General features: G+C 43.2%; 1 protein-coding gene across 1 annotated transcript; it reads left to right on the forward strand.

The window, feature by feature from the left end:
• Positions 1-1,492: 1,492 nt before the first annotated feature.
• On the forward strand, positions 1,493-24,114 carry GOT1 (glutamic-oxaloacetic transaminase 1). Its single transcript, XM_045568671.1, has 9 exons — positions 1,493-1,883; positions 8,185-8,366; positions 15,525-15,648; positions 16,123-16,235; positions 16,522-16,626; positions 19,130-19,280; positions 19,363-19,528; positions 20,262-20,404; positions 22,602-24,114. The coding sequence occupies exons 1-9, from the start codon at positions 1,766-1,768 to the stop codon at positions 22,739-22,741; spliced, it is 1,242 nt and encodes a 413-aa protein (XP_045424627.1). The 5' UTR covers positions 1,493-1,765; the 3' UTR covers positions 22,742-24,114.
• Positions 24,115-25,270: the final 1,156 nt, after the last annotated feature.

The following is a 25,270-nucleotide window of genomic DNA, read 5'->3' on the forward strand; positions in this document are numbered from 1 at the left end:
AGGCTATATAGAACACCCCTCCCAGCAGTTGCCCTCTGCTACGTCTGCTTTCAGAAAAACTGAAAGTTCACTGTCATTTGACCTTCAGTGCCGAACTTGCAATGCTTAGAGAAAAGTGTTAGCTAAACACTGTGGGCAGTTACCTTCAAAACCAGAGGTGACATTTCTGAAAAGAAGCAGATGTCACAAAAGTTTCACAGGTGTTGCACAAAGTTCTTTGGCTTGTATTTATTACTTTGAATGCACAATTCATTTTGAGATCTGTAGTATTATCCATTGAATAGAGGCTGTGATACTGTTTTCTTCTGAAACACCAAGAGAATTGACTCCTTCTTCGGCCATCTGTTGAATACTTAGTAAGTGCAAGAAACTGAGGGAGACTTATACAGGGTCAGATCCCTAGCCAAAACAAGCTTACCATCTATACAAGGGGTGTGGCAGATGGGCAATGATAACAACAGCTACCATTCAGGGAATGCTTATTACATGCAACCAAACACTTTATACTATTAACTCACGTAATCCCCACCGACAACCCTGAGGGAAATACTATTATATTATCTTCACTTTACAGAGCAGGAACAGAAAGGTTAAATAACTTGTCCAAACCTGCTCAAGTTAGTAAGTGGCAGCCCGAATCTAAACCTCGGCAGTCTGGCTCCAGAGCTGGGTTCTTAACCACAAAGGCATTTAATAAAATTGTAATATTGCCAACAAGGTACAGAAGCACAGGAAGGAGAGACAGATTTTCACCAGAGTGAGGGTTAAGTAAGGGAAGGCTTTATGGAGGAGTTGGCATTTGCTTTAGGTCTTGAAGGTCAACAGGTGGAGAGGGGTGTGGGGAAGAAGGACTCTCCAGGGAAGGAACAACCTAGAAGGGACAGTTTGGGTACCAGACAGCTAACGACAGTAAATAGTGTGTGTGCAGAGGAAAGCTGGAAAGGAAGGCCGCGCCTATATCCTGCAGGTCCTTGAGAACTAGGCCCTCTCTGCAACGAATGGGGAACGAAAATCTCAAACAAGAGCAGCAGAAAGGAATTCCTGGTCACCCCTTCCTGTTGAGGATACCCCGCCCCCGCCAGAGACCAAGGCAGGCAGCACACCCACATTTCCCTCCGGCGACCCGGCTAAGATGGTCAAGGTCGCCCGCGCGGGCTCCGGAGCTGCACGTCCTGGCCGAGGACTGGCGTCCCGAGGACAGACGCCAAGGATTTGGCTGCCAGCCCGAGCTGGCCAAACTGGGTCACGAACGTGCGCGCTGCCGAGACTGGCAGCAAAAACACCTGCTCAGCGGGAACAGGAAGACCTGTCCTCTGGAACTCCCGCTGGCCACCTCCCCGCTGTCTCCTGGCTGGCGAAGGTCGAGGAGACAACACCGGCCGCTTGCTCAGCTCCTTCCCTCAGCCCGGCAGATCCCGGGAATAACAGCCTCCGCGATAGGAGCACGCCCTGCCAATCAACCCTAGTTTCCGCCCACGCCCCGGCCGGCGTAAATGGCATTGGTTGCATCATTACCAGCCTTCGATAAGATTCTCTTCTTGGATTGGCTAATAGTACCCCCTCCCTTCGTCCCCTTCTTTGTCAGAAGCTCGCAATTGGTTAGCCGCGTTGCCAAGCTCCGGATGCTGCTCGACCATTGGAGGCCGCAGGCCCGCCCCTGCCAGCTAGGTGAAGGTGAGAGTCTCCTCCAGTGGCCCCGGCCAGACCGGACGGAGGAGCTCCAGGCGTGGGGTGAGACCTCTGGACAGATTCCTGTACTCTCGCCATGGCGCCTCCGTCCGTCTTTGCCGAGGTTCCGCAGGCCCAGCCGGTCCTGGTCTTTAAGCTCACTGCCGACTTCCGGGAGGATCCGGATCCCCGCAAGGTCAACCTGGGAGTGGGAGGTAAGGATGCAGCGCCCTGCAGTGTGAGCAGCTTGAAGAGTGAAGCGGACCCAACCTGGGCCGTAGGGAGTGTGGAAGAGGCCGAGGCCCAATTTGGCGCTGCCTGGATAGGGGGTCGCCGGACAGAAGGCAGGGTCCAGGAGAGCTTCTTTTAACCTGCCTATTTTACAGATGAGGACATGGAGTCCCTGGAAAGTGGAGATGTGCCCAAGGTCACCCAGGACAGGTGTAGCAGCCAGGACACAAACTCAGTCTTTCTGATTCCCCATCCTGTGTTCTTTATACTACATCCTCCAAAGAAATGGGGCGGCCAGGGCTTGTAATGAGAGGGAGGAAAATAAGAAGCCTGTTAGACTCAGGTCTTGGTTCTTGGGAAATGGGTAAAGGAGAACTGTTAGCCCTACGGAGCTCTGGTCTGGGTACGTAAATATTTGAGTGAGCACCAGGTATCAATCAGGTACCTTATTAAGCCTTGTGGGGAAAGACTGAGGCTTGGTTTTGCCCTTAAGGATTTTAAAGTCTGCAGATGTTACACTATGCTTTGAGATGGGTTAATGCATCCTGGAGGGATCTGGGAAGATGGTCTGGCCCTCACAGATGTGGTAGGCATGGGTAGAGATGGTGGAAAGGAGTAGGAAGAAGTATGGGCAGTAGAAGCTCACTTTCTACACATTCTTGTCTTCATTTCTTGATTGTATTGCTTGGGCCTTGGGTAGCTGAGAGCATGGGCCTCAGTTTACCCATCTGCCAAGAAGATTTGTATTGGAGTGCCTCTGAAATGCCTTTTAACTCTAATCTCTGATGAATTTGTTTATTCCTCTCCCCGTCATTCGGATGTTTGAAGCCCCATAGACACTTTCTCCATTTGGATTTTGCCATATACAAAGACCAGCCAGAGAGATAAAAATGAGTAGGGTGAAGTCCTATGTTAGGAAACAGACGTAGAATAAAAGGAATAGAAATTTTGAAAGAGCAAGTGGAATTATTTTGTTGCAGAGGGTGACATGAAGGAGGTTCAAAATCAGGCTTCCCATAGAGAATGTTTGTGTCTGTATGTAGCATCTGTTTAAAATCATCACCAAAGAGTATGGGAGAGGGTTGGGTAAGGAAAAAACCATTAAAAAGTGATGGTGTGTTGAAGCTGGGTGATGGGTATGTGGACATGCAGTATATTATTCTCTCAGCTTTTGTGTAGGTTTGAAATTTTTCATAATAAAGCACTTAAAAAAATAAGTCAGTAGTACATAGTTTCACTGATGGAGGGAAAGTGATGTTTTTAGCAGGCAGCAGAGTAGGAGAAATATGGAAAGATTGCCTCGAATTGAATTGGAATGGGCATCATACAAGCTCTTAATTTAAATCTAATCCAAAACCTCCAAGTATTTTTTATAGCCAGATATATACTGAAGAACTAATATTCATGTCAATCTAAATATATTTTTAAAACATCAGATTTTATTGGCTCGTTTACCTTTGAACTATCTCACAGGGTTTTTGTGAGGGTTAAGTGCATTTAAAGTGTTTAGAACTGTATCTGGCACATAAGCAGGATTTATCTAAGTGTTAATTATTACTATTATTGTTGTTTTGGCATTTTTTGGGTGAGCCTCATAAAAGATGTTGAGTAAAAATTTTCAGCTTAAGAACTGTAAAATGACATAATTTGACATTGGTTCAGAAATAAACTGCTCATGCAGAGAAAAAGCATCCTGATAGCCCAGCCCAGAAGTGATTGGCTCATAATCGTAGTCATTCATGCAGATGGCCACCTCAGCTGTGATGGTGCCTTTGTCACGTTTTCTAGGAACTCAGGAACTTCACCTCCTTTCTGTGAGCAAATGATTTGTGCATGTAATCTCATTTCATGCTCACAGCTATGGAAGGTTGTTTATTACAATTGCTTAAGTTTAGAGGTAAGGAAGCCAAAGCCTTGAGAGACGAAGCAATTTGCCCCAGGTCATATGTCCTAGGTGGTAGAGCTGGCATTCCAAGCTAGGTCTCTCAGGCCCCAGGTTCTCTGCCCACTCCTCTGTTTTGGGTACCTTCAGATGGTCTGGCAGGGCTGGGGGGTCGGGCAGCCAGTGCACTATAGTGGGAAGAGCCAGGAGACCTAGGTACAGACCCAGCACTGTGGTGCAGTGATGTGACCTTGGATGGGTTATTTAATATCCCTGGGACTCACTTCTGTTAAATGAGGAGCCAAACTGAATAACCTCTCTCTAAAATTCTACTCTAAGATTCAACTCTGCTAAAAGTCTACCCCAAGATTCATGGGCACATTCTATGACTGTAGTGTAGGATAATTTTACTGGCTTCATCAGTTGACTAAGGAGTAAATGAATAATTATGTGTGAAGTATATGTAAATGAAAGTGTTATACATAAATGTTATTTTTAATAATCACTATGACCAGTCTTTGTGTGGATGGCACGTGTTTAGATAAGGTTCTAATTAGAGTAGGATAAAAGGTCTCTTTCCAGCTTTTGTATGTCTTAGCCTTGTTTATACACATCCCAAAATATACCCATTGTGAAGGAAATGTAATTAACCACTGACTTTGGGGAAGCTACTTTTTTTTCCCCTAAATTAAGTCTCCCACGTCTCCTAATGGAAACTATCTAGCTCATGTTCTAGCGATGTTGAACATGTTTAGAATAAACTGCAGCTATAATCTCATACAGTTCCTACTTGCAGATAGTTTCCTCAGAGATTTTCTTCTTGCTGTGACTTCAGTAATTGCTTTAAACAGGAGAGTATTACATTTTCTGCTGAGCATGATGCTTTCTGAGTTGATCACTTTTGTGTTTCTCAAAGCTTCAGACTGAAGTGGCTTTATGGGTGTGGAAGACGTGGGCCCAACCTGATGCAGCCGATAGCAGGAAGTTTCTTTATTGACTCCAGTCTGTTTATTCATGTGAACTTAGCTTTCTTTTGGCCTAGATGAACTGCACTTGCTTTAATATTTGTTGTTTCCAATGTGGTTTCCCAGCATCTTCAGATAAAATTGTCAGAAAGATATGCTATATCAGGTGTTTCTGAGTACCCCTGATTCTCTCCCCAGTATCCTAGTTGGGGAAGGATCTTAGAGGCACACCCTCATGGGCTCTTAGGGGAGGATGGGTGAGGGAAGTAGAGATCTTAGGAGGAAGATGAGAGTGATGGTTTAGTCATTTAATTTTTTATATTCTTCCTTTCCTTCTGCAAAGCAAGACTGCTGGGCCCACCTGTAACCTGTGTAACTTCTCTAAAAGGGCTTGTACCCAGGAAGAAGGGCAGTGGTGCGTGGAGTTGGGGAGCATGTTGATGTTGATAGAAAGGCCACTGACACAGTCCCCTGGGGTCTGCTTGCTTTAGGTTTTCTCTAGATACCTCTTCCTCTTAAAAAAAGAACATGGATCCATGAACTTAATAGTATGGCAGCCTAGCTCTTATTATCCTTGTGATCTTGGGCAAATTATTTGACTTTCCTTTCCTTTTCTTTCTTTCTTTCTTTTTTTTTTTTTTTCTGAGATGGGGTCTTGTTTTGTTGCCTGGGCTAGAGTGCAGTGGTGTCATCATAGTTCACTGCAATCTCCAACTCCAGGGCTCAAATGATCCTTCTGCCTTAGCCCTCCGAGTAGCTGGGACTACAGGCACACACCACCAAACTCAGCTAATTTTTAAATTTTATTTTTGGTAGAGATGGAGTCTTGTTTGTTGCCCAGGCTGATCTCCAACTCTTGGCCTCAAGTGATCTTCCTGCCTCAGCCTCCCAAAGTGCTAGGATTACGGGCATGAGTTACCACACCTGGCCTATTTGACTTTTCTAGCCTCTGTTTCCAGATCCCTAAAATAGGCATCACAATATCTATTTTGTGGGTTGTTATAAGAATTAAATGAGTAAAGAAATGTATTTAGCACAGTACCTTGTATGTACAAAGTATTTAGTAAAATCTTTGTTGTCATTACTATGACTTCAGCTACCTTCAATGTCCAGAATTATGAAACTTTTCTCTCCATCCTGGACTTCTTTGAGTGCAAGGTCCATACTGGACACATCCTACAACACCCTCAAATTCAACATGTTCAAAGCACAACTCATCATTTCCACTTTCCCCTTGATCTTTTCATTTTTCTTACCTTTGTATTTTAGATCTTGGTCAACCTTACCACCACTATCCACCAAGTATCCAGACTAGAGACAGACCTTGGAGTTATCGGCAACTGTTTCCCAATCCATGTCTATTTATTTGGTCAATAAGTTCTGTCTCTACTACCTCATAGACCTATTTTGAATAGCTCCCCTTTTCTTTATTCCTGCCACCACTGCCTGAATTCAAGGCCTCATTATTTCCCTTCTGGATTATTGCAGTAGCCTTCTGACTTTAGCTACTCCCTCTGTCCTCTCCAGTTTATTTTCTGTGGTGTCACTCAAATGATCCTGTTAAAATGTGCAGCTGTCCATGTTACTCTCTTGCTTAAATGCGTCAGAGATTACCCATTGAAACCGAAGTTCCTTAGAAGAGGCTCCAGAAGTCTTCCATCTACTCCCTGCTATTCCTCCATGGATCCCACATCTGAGCCATGAAAATGTGGATCTTCAAAAACTTCATGCTGCCAAAGCCTCCGGGACCTTGCACAGGTGTTCCCTCTGTCTGGGATGCCCTTCTTCCCTTCCCTACCTTTTAAACTCTTACTCATCTTTCATACTTCATTCTCTGTAAAATCTTCTCTCACCCCTCAAAGCAGAATTAAGGGTTCTATGCTCTGTTTTATGGATGGCAAAGAGGATCTTATTTTATCTTATCTGTCTCTGTCACTTCTTCCAGCCAGTGCTTGGCTCATGCGAGACTTAGTAAGTCCATGTTGAATGAATGAATGAATGAATGAATGAATGAGAAACTCATGGATCCAACAAACAGGAATAAAAATTCTCTGGGAGAGCAGGAATAGTGGTTGTTGGTAATGCTTGACCTCGGTGCTCCAATCACCCAAGAGTAATCTGCCGTCTGCTTTATTAGGATGGTTAGGCGAGACATTGGGAACAAACCTAGAACTAAACCTGGGAGAAAGCAGGCGATGGAGAAGGAAGGGGAGGTGTAAATTGGCCAGTTTCTCTTTAGTCACAGTACAGACAGACAATGCCTCTCTTCCCATCCCAATTCCCAAGTAGTATTCATAGAATATGTTCATAGAAAATAAAGCTTAGAAGGTTATACACCAAAATTTTTGTTTCTCTTATCTCTGAGTGTTGGGATTACATGTTGATTATAATGTTTATTATTTACTTTCTGGGCCTTTCTAAATTTTCTACAGTCAACATATGTTGTTCAGTAAACAATAAAGACCACCCTAAAAAGTGATTTTTTTTCCAAGTCAGTGATTCACATTGGGCAGGAATCAACAAGATACAACTTAATCAGAACTACTCTAAAATTTTGTTTCAGTTTCAAAGTCACTTGCGAAAGTATGGGATTGTTGGAGACCTAAATGTGTGAGCATAGAGGCAAATGACCCCTATCAGCAATCCTGCTCAGAGAGATTATTGGCTTGGGTGCAAGGCCAAGGCAGCTGTCCTTCAAAGCTGTAATCCTCACATAATCATAGAGTAGTACAGGAAAAAAGTCAGTGATAGGATAACTCTGAGGGCCTAAAAATAGTTTTAGGGTAGACGAAATGCTTAGAGATTTACAATAGAGCAAGATTAAATATTGTGAAAGATCAATTTAGATCAATGAAAGGGTGAGGCAGTTGAAATGGGATGAATGTTCAAAGTGGTAAACATTGGCTGATGTCAAAATACAAAGAGAGGATGAAGAGGTGTTTTAGTGGATCCTTGGGTGATTGTGTAACCTAACCAGCTGTTGGAATCTTCAGTCACAGGCATGTGTTCACTCTTCATCCTAATTCTGCTCTTCTAGGACAAGAGGAGGGATGGGCCTCTTAGCAATATTGACGTGGCATTTGTAAGACGCTTTTTAGTTTGCAGAGTGCTTTCCCATGCTTTCTCTCACTTGACCAGGCTCTGTAATGTCCCAGTTTTATTTCAGCATTCTATTTTTGGAGGTCACGTAGTTAAGAGCTGTAAGTTTCATAAGGATGGGAATCATGTCTGTCCTATATGTTTGCCCAGCACCTAGCCCAGTGTCTGGCCCAAATTAGGTGCTCAGTAAGTGAATGAACTTTAACTTCAGTTCCCTTCAATGTTTTTTTTTTTTTTTTTTGACTGGATGGTGGTAGAATGCTTCTTGTTCACAGTTACAAACTGTTACTTAGACACAGCCTAAGACTCCTCTGTATACAACCCTTTTCCATTCTCTAGCGTATCGCACAGATGACTGCCAGCCCTGGGTTTTGCCAGTAGTGAGGAAGGTGGAGCAGAAGATTGCTAACGACCATAGCCTAAACCACGAGTATCTGCCGATCCTGGGCCTGGCAGAGTTCCGGACCTGTGCTTCTCGCCTGCTCCTTGGGGATGACAGCCCAGCTCTCAAGGAGAAGCGGGTGAGTTTGGGGTGAGGATATATTTTCTCTTTAGAAATTGTGGAAGTAAAAACAGGTTGAAAATTCAATTTGTTTTAAAGTACTAGGTATTATTGAACTACCAATGAATAAGGGTTTCAGTAGAGTAAGTTCAGGAACCTGACAGTGCACATAATGTGGCCATACACAAAGCATGGGCTCTTCGATTGTTCAGTTTTGTCCAGTAGATCATCAGATTTCAGCTGCTGGGTTTGAAGCCGTCAGTGGAGATGCCGAGTAAAGGAGATTTAAAGGAATGATAAAAGAGACCAGGGTTGTAGACCCAAATCTGCCACTAGTTTTGACCACAGGCAATTCATTTGCCCCTCTGGCCCCTATATCTACATGTCAGAACAAGACTACATACTTTGGGTTCATGACCCCATAAGGAGCACTTGCATACGGGATCTTTTAAGGGGCCTCTGAGCCCCCTGAAATTATATGATTTTATGTATACTTAACTCCTGGGGAGAAGTTTCATATCTTTTATCAGATTTTCAAAAGGTGTCTGTGGTTCCCAAAAGTTTAAGAGCCACCAGTGTACATGCTATCTGAAGTCCCTGCGAGTTCTAATATTCTTTAATATTTCTAGCCTTGATCTCAGCATTTCTCATTTAAATGCTTCCTGGTATGTATTCTATGTATAAGTAGAGACACATGGAGGAAGAACACATGTGGAAGTGAGATAGGCTGGATACAGCAGGAAGTGGTATGGGACTGATTCTCAGTGTTGTAGGAATTCAGAGGAGGGGAGACCCCTGAGGACTGGAGGTGGGACTTGAGCTAAATGAACCTTGGAGAATGTGTGAAGGAGGCCAGGATACTGGTCCTCAACTCTGGCTGTACATTAGTATCGCCTAGGGAGTTTGTGCAACCATATTAATGGCTGGACTTCATGGACCCCATGCCAGGCCAGTTAAATCGGAACCTTGAAAGGCACCACCTTTCCCCTCTCCTTTTCACCACCCCCCATTCCTGCCCACCATGGGCATATTAATTTAAAAGCTCCCCAGGTGATTCCAAAGTACAGCCAGGTTTGAGGACCAACCACAAAGTAAGAAAGAGGGACAAAAGGAGGGGTATTCACCTTGAGTGGTAGGAGTTCAGGGACAGAGGTATGGGGTAAGCAGATCTACCTGATTAGAGCAGGGAACATGTTTTGGAAAATCAGGCAGGTCGATTTTGGCAGCTAGGGCAGAAGAAGCCACCTGAAGGTTTGAACAGTGAAGTTACCCAATAAAAGTGTTATTTGAAGAAGATAAACCTGATCGGATGGGTGGCAAAGGGGAGAGCTCAGGTTTTTGCAATAGTCCAGTTAGGTATTGTGCAATTGCTGCCTGGGCCAGTGTTGTAGTACAGCCTGTGGGTCATGCATTGAAGGGACCACATCTTAGAATCGTCTGATTTATTCCCCACAAGGTGTTAACAGCAGGTTTTTCGTTTTGTATAGCATGTTATCCAGGTACCCTGATAAGCAGAACGGCAGGGTAAATGAAGGTTGCACACATGTAACATTCATATATGTATCAGGAAGGAGAGTGGTTCTGGTGAAGGTCTTGGAACTCAGGTCCATGACTAGGCAAATAATGAACTCCATTAGGGTTTCACCTGGACTGCTTTGAGAGACTGTGACTTGCCTCAAGGAACTGAAGGCATTTGAGTAGAAATGTTGCGAATATAGAGATTATAGGTCACATTGGGAAGTTGCTCTGAAAACCCAGTGTTTCCACAGAGGTAGTGGAGAGTCCTAATGAAGTTTGAAAGTGGGGAACTGAGGGAACTGGGGGCCTATCTTCTGAAATGTTGTAAATAAATTAGCTGGAATTCTGTTGTTGATAAATGAAAACAGATTCTGTGTTGGGAGCTTCTTCCTCTAAAACTGTGCATTTCTTATACAGTTATTATTAATAACTATATTGGGTAGATGCTTGTTCTTCTGCTCATTGATCCCTGTTTAGTCACTTAACAGTATAAGGCTTGAGGCCACTGCTTGTGGCCTTGACCTGGGAACATAGCCCTCCCTTGTAGTCTAGTTCATCCTGTTGTGTTTTTGATCGTAGAACAGTTTTAAATGGCAGTCTTCATGGCAGCAAATATTTGAAGATACTTTTTTGGACTGGCTTGAGATACTCTCTTAGTGTCTGCATCACCCTAGGTACCAGTTGCTACTGAGCCCTGAGCCTCTGCTCTTTCTCTGGAAGTCCTCACCACCCGCAGCCTACTGTCTTAGTTCAGTAACAGCCTCCTAATTGACCTTCCTGCCTCTGGTCTTTTCCCCATTCTAGTACATTCTGCACACTGCAGCTAGAATGACCTTCCTTAGCAAAAACTGATTATGTCACCTGTTACCTCTGCACCCCACACAGAGTAGCTCCCCCATTGCCTACAGGGTAAAATCCAGACCTTGAGCTTGGCATGCAGTGGATTTAGTAGACGGCCCTCATCCTGTTCTTCCAGTTGCTTACTTCCCTTCATCGCCCTGGGGGTCCTGCCAATCTATGAGCCTTGCTGTTTTCTAGACCCACCAGGCCCTGTCAGGACTAAGCCTTTTCCTGGCTCTTCCTTCCACTTGGAATGCCCTTCCTCACTTCTCCAACTCCTCCATCCCCACCTCTAAGTTCTTCAAGACCCAGTCAAGGTTCAACTCCACACCGAATACTTAGCTTTCTCAGGCAGAGTCCTCTGAGTTATCATAGGACTTTGTTCACAGCTTGGTCATAACAGCATTTAGTGCGCCTACTACGTTGTATAATTTTATAAGTCTGTGTCTCCCACAAGACCATAACTTCCTCTGGGGCAAGGATCATTCCTTACTTATCTTGCAGATCTGCAGCATTTAGGTTCTAGCCTGGTACCTCAGAGATTTCCAGATATTTCAGTTCACTCATTCGTTAGTCACCAGATGCTCACCACAAGAGCTGGGCACTGTTCTAGGTGCTAGAGCATAGCGGTGATTCAGACACACAGAATCCCCTGGCTTTGGTTTCAGTTTTGTAGAGAGAAACATACTGTAAACATAATACGAAAATGACATAGTATATTAAAGATAATAAATGCTCTGAAAATGAGCAGGGGGAAGCATGTTAGGAGTTCTGGGGGTTTTAAGTAGGTGTTCATGGTAGAAGTAGAATGACATTTAAGCCAAAACCTAAAGCAGATGAGGCATGAATGAAAGAATGAATGAACAAGAAAACAAACACTAATCTTGTCTTCCCTTAGATTTTTCTTCTCCAGATTTAATATTACCAGATCCTTCACCCATTTTGAGGAGACCTATTTTCTAGACTCCTCACTACCTTGTATTAACTTTTCCACTTTCAGACCTTAGGATTCAGGCAAATGTCCATTCTTCAGCTCTTGCATAGTACTGTTTCAGCTTCTGAAATGACTGAGCCACTGTAGATAGGAGGGTTCGGGTGCTGTAACTCCTTGCCACGTAATGCCATCCCCCTCTCTTGCTTTGACCATTGCTTCTAGGAGACTTGGGACTTTGGCTGTGGCTCAGACCTTTTCACCACTGTCTCCTTTCTTCATCTGGTCCAGCAAGTGTTTTATGTAGTACCGTGGGCTAGACTCCGTGAGAGTTGCCGGGGGTACCTAGATGAATGCACCGTGGCTCCGGCCACAGGCAGCTCCTGTGGGTCAGTTCTCCTACTCACAGTGAAGTTGTAACATCAGCAATTTGTGATCTCTGACAAGGGTTCTAGAATCCAGCAATTATATACTGATACTTCTAGTAGACATAGAGGTCTACTTTGTCCAGCTTCACACCAAGTCTACAGGATTTCCCTTGTTCTGGATATTCCTGTCTAGCCATCCAGGTCCGGTTGCCTAGCTTCTTGAGAAGTCTGTACTTACTTCCTTTGATATGTAATATCCTTTATTCCAGATACAGGGCTTTCTTGGGCTCTAGGACAACTTGCCAAAAATCAGTTCATAGAATGACCAGATTGCTCCATTATTGATTCACCAAAAACTTTTCTGTTAATTGCTGGTATTTAGAGCAACTTTTGTTTCACTGAAGCCATTGAGCTTTCAATATATTTTTAGGGAATGATAATTTCTTGAGAATTTGATATTTCAAGTGCCGTGTATATATATATATATATATCTATCATGAATGTCAAGGATTAGTTAGTGTTAGTGAAGTGAGTTTATGTCTTCCAAGTACATTTTCAATCTAGTCTACTGACTTTCTAACTTCTTTTAATGAATTTGCTTTCTGGAGTGAGAGAGAAAGGGTGGAGTTAAAAGTTGAGCACAGGGGCCAGGTGCAGTGATTCATGCCTGTAGTCCCAGCACTTTGGGAGACTGTGGTGGGAGGCTTGAGCCAAGGAGTTCAAGAACAGCCTAGGCAACAGAGCAAGGCCCTGTCTTTACAAAAAGTATTAAAAAAATTAGGTATAATGGTGTGTGCCTGTAGTCCTAGCTACTCAACAGGCTGAGGCAGGAGGATCACCTGAGCCTAGGCATTGGAGGTTGCAGTGAGCTATGATCATGCACTGCACTCTAGCCTGGGCAACAGAGCAAGACCCAGTCTCTAAAAAAAAAAAATTGTGGAGCACAGGAAATGAAAAATTATGCCTGGGAATGTTTTCACTGGCATCCATATACATCTGTCATATTTCCATGATAACTTAAAACTGTGTTCAAGGGAAACCTTGCTCATTTGCATAGGAAGTATTGGCATTCCAGGATTGCTTAGGAATCTGAAATGTGAAGTAATACATGAAATTGACATTCAACTTAGCTGGATGGCAAGTCCATATCGCCTTGATAGGGATTTGTATGAAGAATCCAGGTAGACCACAATGTGGGGGCAAAGTCTTTAAAGTAATGGTGGGGGACCAGTGCTTAGTAGGGGTCACTGTAAAGAACAGAGAAGTCATTGCACCAGATTTTGCGTACACTGACTGTTTTTGCCTCAGTCCACTGCCTTTGCTTCTCTCTGAAATGTACAACTTTCAGTTCCTTGTCTCCTTGAACTTCAACTTTGCTTATGTTTCACACTTCAGATAGTGTGAAACAGACCTATGAATACAAAAAGAACATTGGTGAATAGTAGTGGTGATAGTTTATCATTGTTTTGTTCTGGGCTTAAATGGGATTTCTGCTCATGATTCATTGTTCATCATGAACCTGATATATGGGTTGAATGAATTTTTTCAGTTATTTTTTAGGAAGTATCCATTGTTTTCTGTTTTAGTAAGCATGAATATCAGGAATGACTAAGCTTTTCTTATCTGTTATGATGATCCTTTGGGTTTTCTCTGTCTAGCAGCATGACAAATTTTATAATACATCTCTTAATCATGCATTCATGGGATGATTGTCACTTAACCAAAGAGGTATTTTTTAATGTACTATTGGATTGATACTGTTCATTAATGTTTATTTGGGAAGTTAGTATCAGGATACACGAATGAGCTAGGCCTCGTGCTCTCTCTCTCTCTCTCTCTCTCTTTTTTTTAAAGAGACAGGGTCTTGCTCTATTGCTCAGGCTGGAGTATAGTGGCGTGATCATAGCTCACTGCAGTCTCGAACTCCTGGGCTCAAGTGATCTTCCTACCTCAGCCTCCTGTGTAGCTGGGACTACAGGCGTGTGCCCCTATGCCCAGCTAATTTATTAAATTTTTTGTAGAGATGGGGTCTTACTGTTGCCCGGGCTGGCCTTGAACTGCTGGCCTCAAGTGATCCTCCTGCCTTATCTCACTTTTCTCTGCTTTTTTTGCTTTATTATCTTTTGGCATCTTTGTTATGTTAGGTTATTAAAAAGATTTAGGAAGCTTGTCTTCTCTATCTAGGAAGACTTTTTTTACATTTTGATCGGGGAAATTTTCAAATCTATATGAAAATAGAGAAAACAATATAATGACTCAGTCCCCATGTATCTATCACCTAGCTTCAGCAATTATCTGTACATGGCCAATATTGTATATTTCCCTCTTTTCACCCTCCCAATCCTTCCCTACTGCCAAAGCTGGATTATTTTACTGTAAATTCCAGACATCTAAGTAGGTTTTAAAAATTATTATAAAAATTTACAAAGAATACATGAATACATTCTTCTTATTTAAAAAAACAAAAACAAAAACAACTTACAGATTAGGCCAAAGTCTCTTTTGACCACTATTCCTACATCCTGGATACCCCCTCCCCAGAGGTTGCTGCTGTTAGAAGGTGTGTGCCCTTTCTTTTATTTAGATAGACATTGTCATGTGATCTTTTTCTTCCTTTCTCCTTAATCCTTTAGACAAATTAGGCAACATGGTTTATGACATTTCTCTACTGAAAGAGTTATGCTGAAACCTAATTAGAATTTTGAAGGAGCAAAATCAAAGGTCTACAGGCAGAACTACATCAACAGGACATTGTGACTCGATCTAGAATGGAAAGACTGAGATTTGTGCCCAGCCTTGCCTCTCACTAGCTGTGTATCCTTTTGCAAACCACTTCTCTGAATCAGTTTCCTCATGTGTCAATTGGGGATCAAATCAGAATGTATGCCTAAGCATTTTGTAAATGGTAAAACCCAAGACTTTTATTACCGACCATATTAGGTCACTTTAAGATGAGAAGAAGCTGAGAGAGGAAAGCAGTATTAAATATTTGCATATTACCTTTGTTTTGTTAGAACATAATTCTGAGGATTAGTAAGCTCGAGTTCTAGAGATGAGGAGTACCGCAGATTGATGTCAATGGCGAGCTAGAAACACTATTTTACAGGCTTCTGCTGGAGGGAAATTTTGATTTTGAGATGGGTGACATCAAAACAGACGGATTTTCCTTCCAAGGCACACATACACGCTAATGTGGCCTCCGTGTGGCCTCCACCTCTGTGTCCAGAAGGGAAGCTCCCCCAGACCCGGTCCTCCTGGGTTGAAGACCTGTCCCTCTTGCGTGGTAGCTGGTAACTTTTTGAGCAAAAAAGGTGCTTCTCTTCTCTCAGTTTCCTCATTTGTAAACATGGGCAAATGATGGAACCTTCTTCACATAGCTGTTATGGGACTTTGATGAGATAATGCAATTAAAGTGCTTAGCACAGAGTAGGCACAAATTAAGTGCTCATTATTACCTAATTTTTCTAATATTATGTGACCTCACCACTATCAGGCTGAGACCCTGCTTCTTCCTTTTCAGGTAGGAGGTGTGCAGTCTTTGGGGGGAACAGGTGCACTTCGAATTGGAGCCGACTTCTTAGCACGATGGTACAATGGAACAAACAACACGAACACACCTGTCTATGTATCCTCGCCAACCTGGGGTGAGTCTTCTAGCTGCAGCGAGAGGAGAAACAGAAGTTAGAATTATCCTCATGACTCTCACTGTTTATGCAGAAAATGTAATTCTGCCTGGAACAACTGACCTTTGGCAATGGCCTGAGCGGTGGATCAGTGTGTGAGAAACCCGGTGCTCAAATGCAAAATAGGAAAACTCTTTCCCAAGGCTCTTGGTAGACTTATATTTTAGCCTTTGTTGAAACTCCCCAGAGGAGGCATAAAATGTAGGTGCAGGAAGTACCATTGTAGTGGGATATAAGTTTGTCGTTAATGTGACTGGATGAACTTGTTCTTGTTAACAATCATTCTATCATTCTTCTGTATCTTAATCCCTAGCTTCAGTGACGCCCAGTGGACATTGAACCTGTGAGGGCCCTGGAAGCTGACTTGTATCCTTTCCAATTATACCTCCTAGTGTTTGTAAAAGTATTTAACATTTTACAACCTTTTGCTTGCAGAAAATCATAATGGTGTATTTTCCAACGCTGGTTTTAAAGATATTCGGACCTATCACTACTGGGATGCAGAGAAGAGGGGACTTGACCTCCAAGGTTTCCTGAATGATCTGGAGGTGGGTGATGTAGAAGAAAAAGTAAAGAGAACTCCAAGGTGTCAGGAACAGCAGGGAAAGTCTTTGGATAAGTTGATAAGTGAGAGTCAGAGATATCTTCCCTACACCAGATGGTGGTTTTTGAAATAGCAAGTAAGAGAGAGCACAAAAATAGCACAAAAGAGAGACATGAAGGAGTGATAAGAACATGGTTGCCCTGTGCCCCCATTGCTGACCAGTATGCTGCTGACTCTGTCTCCTGATACTACTGCCAGCGTCAGAGCTGACATAGCTTCCTTCTCCTCAGAATGCCCCTGAGTTCTCCATCATTGTCCTCCATGCCTGTGCACACAACCCGACTGGGACCGACCCAACTCCGGAGCAGTGGAAACAGATTGCTTCTGTCATGAAGGTAACTGCCCTTTTAGAGCATCTCTTAAAAAAACAGTATGTATTATTATTTAATGTATTCAAAAGCAGTACCTGTTTACTGAAGAATTTGTAAAAATGGAGAAAAGTCTGAAGAAAAAAATATTAACTATAAATCCTATCACCCAAGGAAAAATACTGTTAATGTTTTGGTAGATAGAATATCGGGCTTTGGCCTGATGCTGTGGCTCGTGCCTGTAATCCTAGCGCTCTGGGAGGCTGAAGCAGGAGGATTGCTTGAGCTCAGGAGTTCGAGATCAGCCTAAGCAAGAGCGAGACCCCATCTCTACTAAAAATAGAAAAATTAGCCTGGCGGGCATCGTGGTGCATGCCTGTAGTTCCAGCTCCTGGGGAGGCTGAGGCAGGAGGATCGCTTGAGCCCAGGAGTTTGAGCTTGCAGTGAACTAAGATGATGTCACTGCACTCTACCTGGACTGACAGAGTGAGACTCTGTCTCAAAAAAAAAAAAAAAAAATCAGGCTTTATGTATGGGTACAGTTTTAAATTTAATATATATGTTTTACAAAGGTGAGATCATTTTGTACTGTTCTGTAAGACTTTGTTTTTCATTTGAATTTCTTTATATACATGTCATAAAATGTTTTACAGCATCATTTTTCATAGCTATATTATATCCCTTTCTTGGGTATGTCATATTAGGGATTGGGTAAATCAGTTGTTGTACATTTAGGTTTATTTCAGATTTCTTGATCTTATGAACAATTATGTAATAAAACTTTTTATTGTTTCTTTGATAGAACTTTCTAGATTGGAATTTCTAGCTCAAAGTGTGTATATTCTTCACTAACATGTTTATGGAATATTTGTTGAGGAAGTGTTATGTACTGGGTGCTGTGGGGATACAATAGTGAGCACAGCAGACATGGTCCCTGCCCTCACAGAGCATACCGCCTGTTTGGGGAGACAGATGAGTACTAGGGAGGTTACGATACTGCGAGATATCTGTTGATGGGGCTCATAACAGGGTTCGTAGCCCAGATTTCGGGCAGTGTATATGTGGAGGGGGCGGGGTGGCAGGAGCCTTCCTGGAAGAAAGGGTTTCCATGTTGACACTTGTAGGATGGGGAGGAGTTAAGAAGGCATCAGCAGGCAGGGGTGGGCAGGGAAGTTTCCTTCCCTGCAGAGGGAAGAGCGTGGTCAAAAGACACAGGTAAAGAGCATAGCTCAGTTAAGGAAGTGAAAGTAATTCTTACCATGGCCTGGAGTTCAAAAGAGTTGGGCAGTGTGAGTGCTAAGGGTAGAGGGTAGATAGAGCCAGGTCCTGTGCTGAGGAGTTGGACTTTGTTCTCAGGGCAGTGGAGAGCCACGGAAATCTTTGAGGTCACGGAGTGACATGATTGGATGTGCATTGTCTTAAGGTCACTCTGACTGTGTAGCAGGGACTGGCTTGGAGGGAGGCTGCATTAGGCAGGCTGAGGGAGCAGGTAGGAGGCTAATGCCATAATCCAGGTTGGTGTTGATGGTGCCCTGAATGGAGAAAGTGGCAGTGTGGAAATTCAAGTGCAGAAGGATTCTGGAGCTGTCAGGAGACAGGACTGATGGGACTTGGTATGTGATAGGATGTGGGGGATGAGCTGCAGAGGAGGAGTCATGATACACCCCAGTCTCACCCAGTCGGGATACACCCAAGGCTTTGACGGTTCCAGGGAGGGAAGTGGCGTCCACTCCGAGAGCGCAATAGCAGGAACAGCTTCAGTGTGGGCAGCTCTTTGAGAAGATAAGAGTGATAAGACCAGAGACTACTCTGTCCACTTTGTCTTGAGTACCCAGTAGAATAGCCGTGAAGTTGTGAGGAGGCCCTGGAGGGATGCCAAGCCTACACTTGAGCAAGCTTATCACATAAGGAACTCAGGGAGAAGAATCCACCAACATGGGACATTACCACTGTGCCTCAAAAATAAGCCCTTTTAGCAAAGCTGCATTGTGACACTCTAGGACAATGTACTTTTTTTTTTTGGGGGGGGGAGACAGGGTTTTACTCTGTTGTCTGCGCTAGAGAGTGTAGTGGTGTGATCATAGGTCACTGTACCCTCAAACTCCTGGGCTCAAGCGATCCTCCTGTCTCAGCCTCCTGAGTAACTAGGACTACAGGCGTGTGCCACCATGCCTGGCTAATTTTTCTATTTTTTGTAGAGACAGGGTCTCACTCTTGCTCAGGCTGGCCTCAAGCAGTCCTCCCACCTTGGCCTCCCAAGGTGCTAGAATTACAGGCGTGAGCCAACACACCTGGCCTACCGTGTACTTTAAAAAACCAAAGTTTACTGAAATTGTTACATTTGTTGTTTGGTATTTAGCTGAACAGAGAAAGAGACATAGAGTGGTGGTTGGGTACACATAGACGAGAAGTAGGTGAAATGGACAGTCAGTAATTTCCTCCCAGGCACCAGGTGGGAAAGGAAGGTCGTCCATGTCTGAAGTTGGTTCCAGGAGGATTTCCTGCCCTGACTCACTTTCCTTCCTCGCAGCGCCGGTTTCTGTTCCCCTTCTTTGACTCAGCCTATCAGGGCTTCGCATCTGGAGACCTAGAGAAAGATGCCTGGGCCGTTCGCTATTTTGCATCCGAAGGCTTCGAGCTCTTCTGTGCCCAGTCCTTCTCCAAGAACTTTGGGCTCTACAGTGAGTGCTCTCCCGAGTCACAGCCGCCTCCCTGCCTCACTCCCCGTCAGCACCCACAGCTGATTCTCATCTCTCTCTGTAGACGAGCGAGTGGGGAATCTGACTGTGGTTGGAAAAGAAGCTGACGGCATCCTGCGGGTCCTTTCCCAGATGGAGAAGATTGTGCGAGTTACTTGGTCCAACCCCCCTGCCCAGGGAGCACGAATTGTGTCTCAAACCCTGTCTAACCCTGAGCTCTTTAAGGAATGGTAAGGGGCTCGCAGCCTGCTGGGTGAGAGGTGGGAGGTGGAACAGTCTTTGTCCCATTACATTTAACTGTGTCTCTTCCTTTTATTTAGGCAGAGACAGGACAAAATTACTTTAACCCCTTTGAATATCAAATATTTATGTAAAATAGGGCTGATCCCTACCTCACATGTGTGTAACACAGCACCTGGAACCCAGGAGGACCCAGTGAGTGGTGGGTTTCTCCACTCCCCACCTCCTAGGCTTCCCACAAAGTAGGAAAACACAGGAAGGAATTCCTGATAGAACGGAATATCCACCTTCAAGGCAGTGTGGCAATTTTGGGGCTCTTCATTTTTATCTCTAATTTACATACATACATTTGTCTTATTTTGGAACAGAGTTATTTTTATACAGTAGCTAAATCTGCAATCTCTGTTTAATTTGGCCTGATAAAAGATATTATCCTATCTATATCGGGACCTCAATGGAGCCTGAGAGAAAACATTGGTGTTTTATGGCCAGCATACCCAAGATAGCTCTAGACTCCCTCAGTAAATGCAGCCCTTTCCTTCTGCCTGCTGAGTCTGTCTGTCTGGTCTGTTCATCCACCCATCCAGCCATCCACATACCATGATGGGCAGGTTGTGACCCCATTTTCAGCTTATAGTTTAAATTACAGTTTTTAAACCTGCATGTTTTCGTGTACCATCTGTCCTGTCTGGATTGCTATTTATGTTGCTGTCCATGCTTCAGGACAGGAAACGTAAAGACAATGGCTGACCGGATTCTGAGCATGAGGTCCGAACTCAGGGCACGACTAGAAGCCCTCAAGACCCCTGGAACCTGGAATCACATCACTGAGCAAATTGGCATGTTCAGCTTCACTGGATTGAACCGTAAGTGGCCGCCACCACCGCCAGCACGTTCCTGCTGTAGACACACATCACTTCTCTCAGTTGCAGTCCCTGGTCTTGAACTCACCTCCATTAGCCATTGCCTACTTGGGCAGCCATTATGTTGGACCAAGTTAGGTTTTCTTAGGGTGTCTCACCATCTCCTGAACCCCTTGAGTCTCAGAAAAGCATTGTTGTGGTTTGCCCTGCTGACCCACAGCCAAGATATTTTCATTTTTGTAGGCTGGGAAGTAGCTCAGAGCCAGGTGGGAAGTAGCAGGATTTGTATCTCGGAGCCTTGATTTATGAAAGGTTTCTCATAAGTGTTCAGGTACCTTTTAGTTTTACTTTCATCCTAAGAATAAATATATATGATCATTCAGGGACATAATTTCTTAACAGGTCTTTCCTGTCACCAACTCTTGCCCTTACAGAGAGGTTACAAAGTTATGTTTCCATTTCATAAATAAAAAACTTTGATTGATAGTTAAAATTAAAAGCTGAAAAGTTAGTGGGCAGCCATGCACTACTTTGGTCAGCCATCAGTAGGGCGTATCTGCCATCAGCAGTCCCTTCTGGTAATAGAGGATTCATCTATTTAATAGATAATTCCCAAGCACTACTGGCCGAGCCACCAGTCGCATGGTGCCGATGTGGCCCTCACCTGCATGTCCCAGTGGCTCTAGGGAGGGATGTTCAGCTGGCATGGGTTGTAGGTAGAACATCAGAGGCCCCAGGGGTACTACTGGTGCCACCAGAGTGCCAGTGTGAAATGGGCTCAGAAAAAAAGGAAATAAATAAATGAGAGGTGACAGAGATTGTATTGTTGACTCCTTAAAATACTTTGGGGTAAAATGAGGCCACCCAGGAAAGTGAAGGAATAGCTCAGTTAGCTGTAGGTGTCCTCACGTAGGTGGGGCGAAGAATTAGTTCACTTGTGTAAGTAAAGTCATCCTTATACGATGTATTTTACATTATATTAATGCAATGTTTAACGTAAAAATATTAAGTATAACGGAAATAGTCTTTAGTAGTAACACTCTTAAAGCTCACAAGATGGAGATGTCTCCCTATAAAATATCCATATCCTTCTGCTATCCAGAGTAGGAAATTAGTTTTATTATATATTGAAAGAGAATAGATGAGAATAGAACTGTGCTTATAACACAAAAATTATATTTTTAGTGCTTGACATCATTTACCCTTTTTAAAAACAGGGTTTGTTTTTTTCCCCCCAACAATTTGTTAGGAAAAGTTTTAAACATACAGAAAAGTTTGAGGAATTATGCAGTGAACCACCCCCTATACTCACCACCTAGTTTCTACAGTTTTCATGTTAAAAAATTTACTACATTTTATCTGTTGGAACAGGTGCTTTTAACCTGGAGTCTGTGGATGGACTTTAGGAGATCTGTGAAGCCCATGGAATTATATTTAAAAAATTATGTATGTGTATATTGGCCTTTTTCTAGGGAAAGAGTCTATAACTTTTACTTACTTCTCAAACTGTAATACTTCCTTTCTCCCAAAAAGTAGAAAAGTCTCATTTTTATTTAAAACAAAAACAAAAAACAGAGTAGGAGCCCTGTAACCACAACATGATGCATTTCTGCAAATGTGGGAAAACCCTCCTGCGTCTGAGAGAGAGCGAGCTAAAAAATGGACCAGCGTCTCATGGTGCCAGGTCAGAGAGGTCTGTGTAATTTTTCAGTTGGTTCATTCACACAGCATTTATCAAGAACGTGAGGCCTTGTCTGATGTAAAAATGTCAAAGGGAGGTGGCTGCTAGATGCTCAGGGACAAGAAAACACAGGTCAGAGAAGGGCTAAAGGAAGCACTTCGTAACCAGTTTTTCATCTCCATGGATAATTCTTAAGTCTGATGGTTGTTTTGGTTGATAGAAGCGTCCTGGTGAATGTTCTGTACAAAGGCTTTATTGGCAGGTAATCCCAGATTAAAATTCCTATCAGAAGTAGCCATATTGAACTTTGTGGGGATTAGAAAGTTAACTAATAAGAGTACTTTTCAGAATCTAGTGAGTGTACTTTCCTATTTGTCAGCTGGACAAAATAGCTCCTTTTGATTTGCCTCCCTATGTTAAGGGGAAGGAAGGAAAATCATATTTGCCATATAATTGCTGAGCCTCTACTGCTTTAAGGTTCCCTGCTGCTCTGATTATATCATCTTTTGGTTTCAACAGCCAAGCAGGTTGAATATCTGATCAATGAAAAGCACATCTATCTGCTGCCAAGTGGTCGGATCAACATGTGTGGCTTAACCACCAAAAATCTAGAGTATGTGGCCACCTCCATCCATGAAGCAGTCACCAAAATCCAGTGAAGAAACACCATCCCGTCCAGCACCACCAAAGCGGTTCTCTGCCACATGTGTTCCCTGCCTGCACAAACCTAGATGTATATATCATGGATTAGAGACTACAGAAGGACTAAAAAGGTTGTTCTGGTGAGATGGCCTCTGTTTAAATTGTCCCCATGTGAAGAGGACATACCTTGAAATGAATTGGAGGCCTGGGATTAGAGCCTTTTGGAGGCCAGAGCAAATTAAGATTTTTATTTAAGAATAAAAAAGTACTTTGATCATGAGACGTAGGTATATTGCCCCCTTGCTAGAAGCAGGAGTATTGCACATGTGCTTCTACATGTTGCTTGACTCTGTACAAAGTCTAGTCCCAAAGATCAAGTCGTCTGAAGGAGCCAAAGTGTGAGTGTGGGAGTTGGCTGTGGCATTAAAACTCTTCATCTCAACCCATAGTGTCTTATCTCCCTGCTCTTTCTGCATGGTTGTGTCCCTAGTCCTAAACTTTAGTTCTTTAGGGTGACTGTGATTAAGAAATATATTTAATCATGACATACTCAAAGGTACATACACATATTTAATTGAAATGAAAGTTTCACAAAACAGTGTTTATTCTTGTTATGTGTAGTGCATTCTGATATTTTCTAGTCCATTTTATTGTGTTCTACTTCACTAAAAAAATAAAAATGCTGATCAAGACCTATGGAATTGATTTTGTGATCCACTAATACGATGTGACCCATGGTTTAAAATGAATGCTTTCAAGGGATTAAGTAGTGGCTAAGGAAAAACTAAAATGTATTCTCACAATATAGCTCCCTTTAGTGAACCCACCGCACATAACTTGGTCGGTTTTGTGGGCTTGTCATTCAGAGGCCAGCTGTCTTGTTATATTACTTTAGAAACTAGACTTCTGGACTCACAGGAGTGATGACATCTCTCAGGGTGATTCTGGAACACCAGTCGCTCTCATAGTTGGAATTCTTCTTAGTCTATTGAAACAATTAGAGCCACTTAAACAAAGACCACAATTTCCAGAGAGTCCACGGGACTCCAAAGGGCAGTTTTGTAGAATCTGGTGGGGTTGAAACTTATTAAAACAAGAGGGTTACTATTTGAAGTTTAAAAATTATTTAGTTAATTCTTGTTATTTTAACAGGATCTGCCCCTTTCTAGGACACGTTTGAGTTATAAAATCCTACAGTCTTGAGGGATGATTGGGGTCTTAGAAGTCAAGTCCGTCCTTTCTTCCTCAGTGAAACAGTCTCTTCCATGTTGCCCCTGATGCAGCATCGCCAACCAGGGGTTGGTGGTCGTGGGTTCTTTCGGTACTTGGAGAGGCATCCATCCCATTCTGCTGATGGAGCCCCTTAATAATAAAGATCTTTTACCTTGAACCAGAATTTGATCTCCTTTGTCAAACTCCCCTGCTCCTCCTTCCTTCCTTTCAACCATAGACAGTAAGTCTACTGGCACTTCTAACTGATGACCTTTCAAATATTTGAAAGTAGTTGTTATTCTTTGATTATGGTTTTCCGTGTGAACCCTCTCTCCTCCCATTCTTCAGTGTTTCTGCACAGGATATGGTTTCCAGACCCTTCCTCATCTGGCTGGCGCCCCCGCAGTCCTTCAGAGGGCACTTGCTGGGTGCGTGTGTGATGGGGCTGGTGGATGTGAACTGACTGAGCGTGATTCGATGCCCTCTTACTCATCTCCTCCTGCCTTCCGAACAAATCAGTATTTGTTCTTCCAATTTAAAGATGCTCGTAAGGGAAAGCAGCCAAAGTAAAAGTTGAATAATTCTACCTTGTGTCAATCCTCTGTCGTTCTCTGCAAACATAGCTTTAAAGCATGCATTCACCAAGGGAGTGATAGTACTTCCACGAGGGCAAAAGTTGGTTCTTTGGGCAAAAAATAGTCTGATATATTAAAATGGTCTGTGGCTCTCCAAAGAGCAATCCTACCTGACAACATCTTATTTATTAGTATTTAATTTCTCTTATTAGGGATAATTTAAATTTAATTTTTCTCTTTAGTGGGGTGCTAAAGCCATTAAACATTTCTTTAAACCTAAGTGCCAGTACCAAAGTGCTAAAATGTTTTTGGCATTTAAAAAAAGCCCCAGTCTCTCCTATTCCAGCAGCTGTAGCTAAAACAAACAAACAAACAAAACCAAAAAAACAAAAAACTCCAGTCTTGATGGGAATTTGGCCTTCTTAATTCTATTTTTACAGATCATTTGGTTAGTGTGGCCCCCACTGTGTTCTAGTTTCCCCTGAGTGTTTAGAGTGTTTATGTGAAAAGGCTCTGTCTAAGTTTGGGAAAAGCTGCAGGACTCTTCAGGGCCCCTAACATGCAGATATTCACCGTGAATTTCAGAGGTAGGACTGTTTCACAGACTTTGCCTGCCAACCAGGAGGGCACTTGGACCTCCTGGCCCTACCAGTTCCCAACTGTGTAACCTTGAGCAAGTCATCCAACCTCTCAGTAACACCCCCTTCCTAGTGTGGTTTTGAGAAAGAAACGAGCTAATGGATACTTAGCATAGTAGTT

This window comes from Lemur catta, chromosome 14 (genome assembly GCF_020740605.2).
Source record: "Lemur catta isolate mLemCat1 chromosome 14, mLemCat1.pri, whole genome shotgun sequence".
In the NCBI taxonomy this organism is placed as follows: domain Eukaryota; kingdom Metazoa; phylum Chordata; class Mammalia; order Primates; family Lemuridae; genus Lemur; species Lemur catta.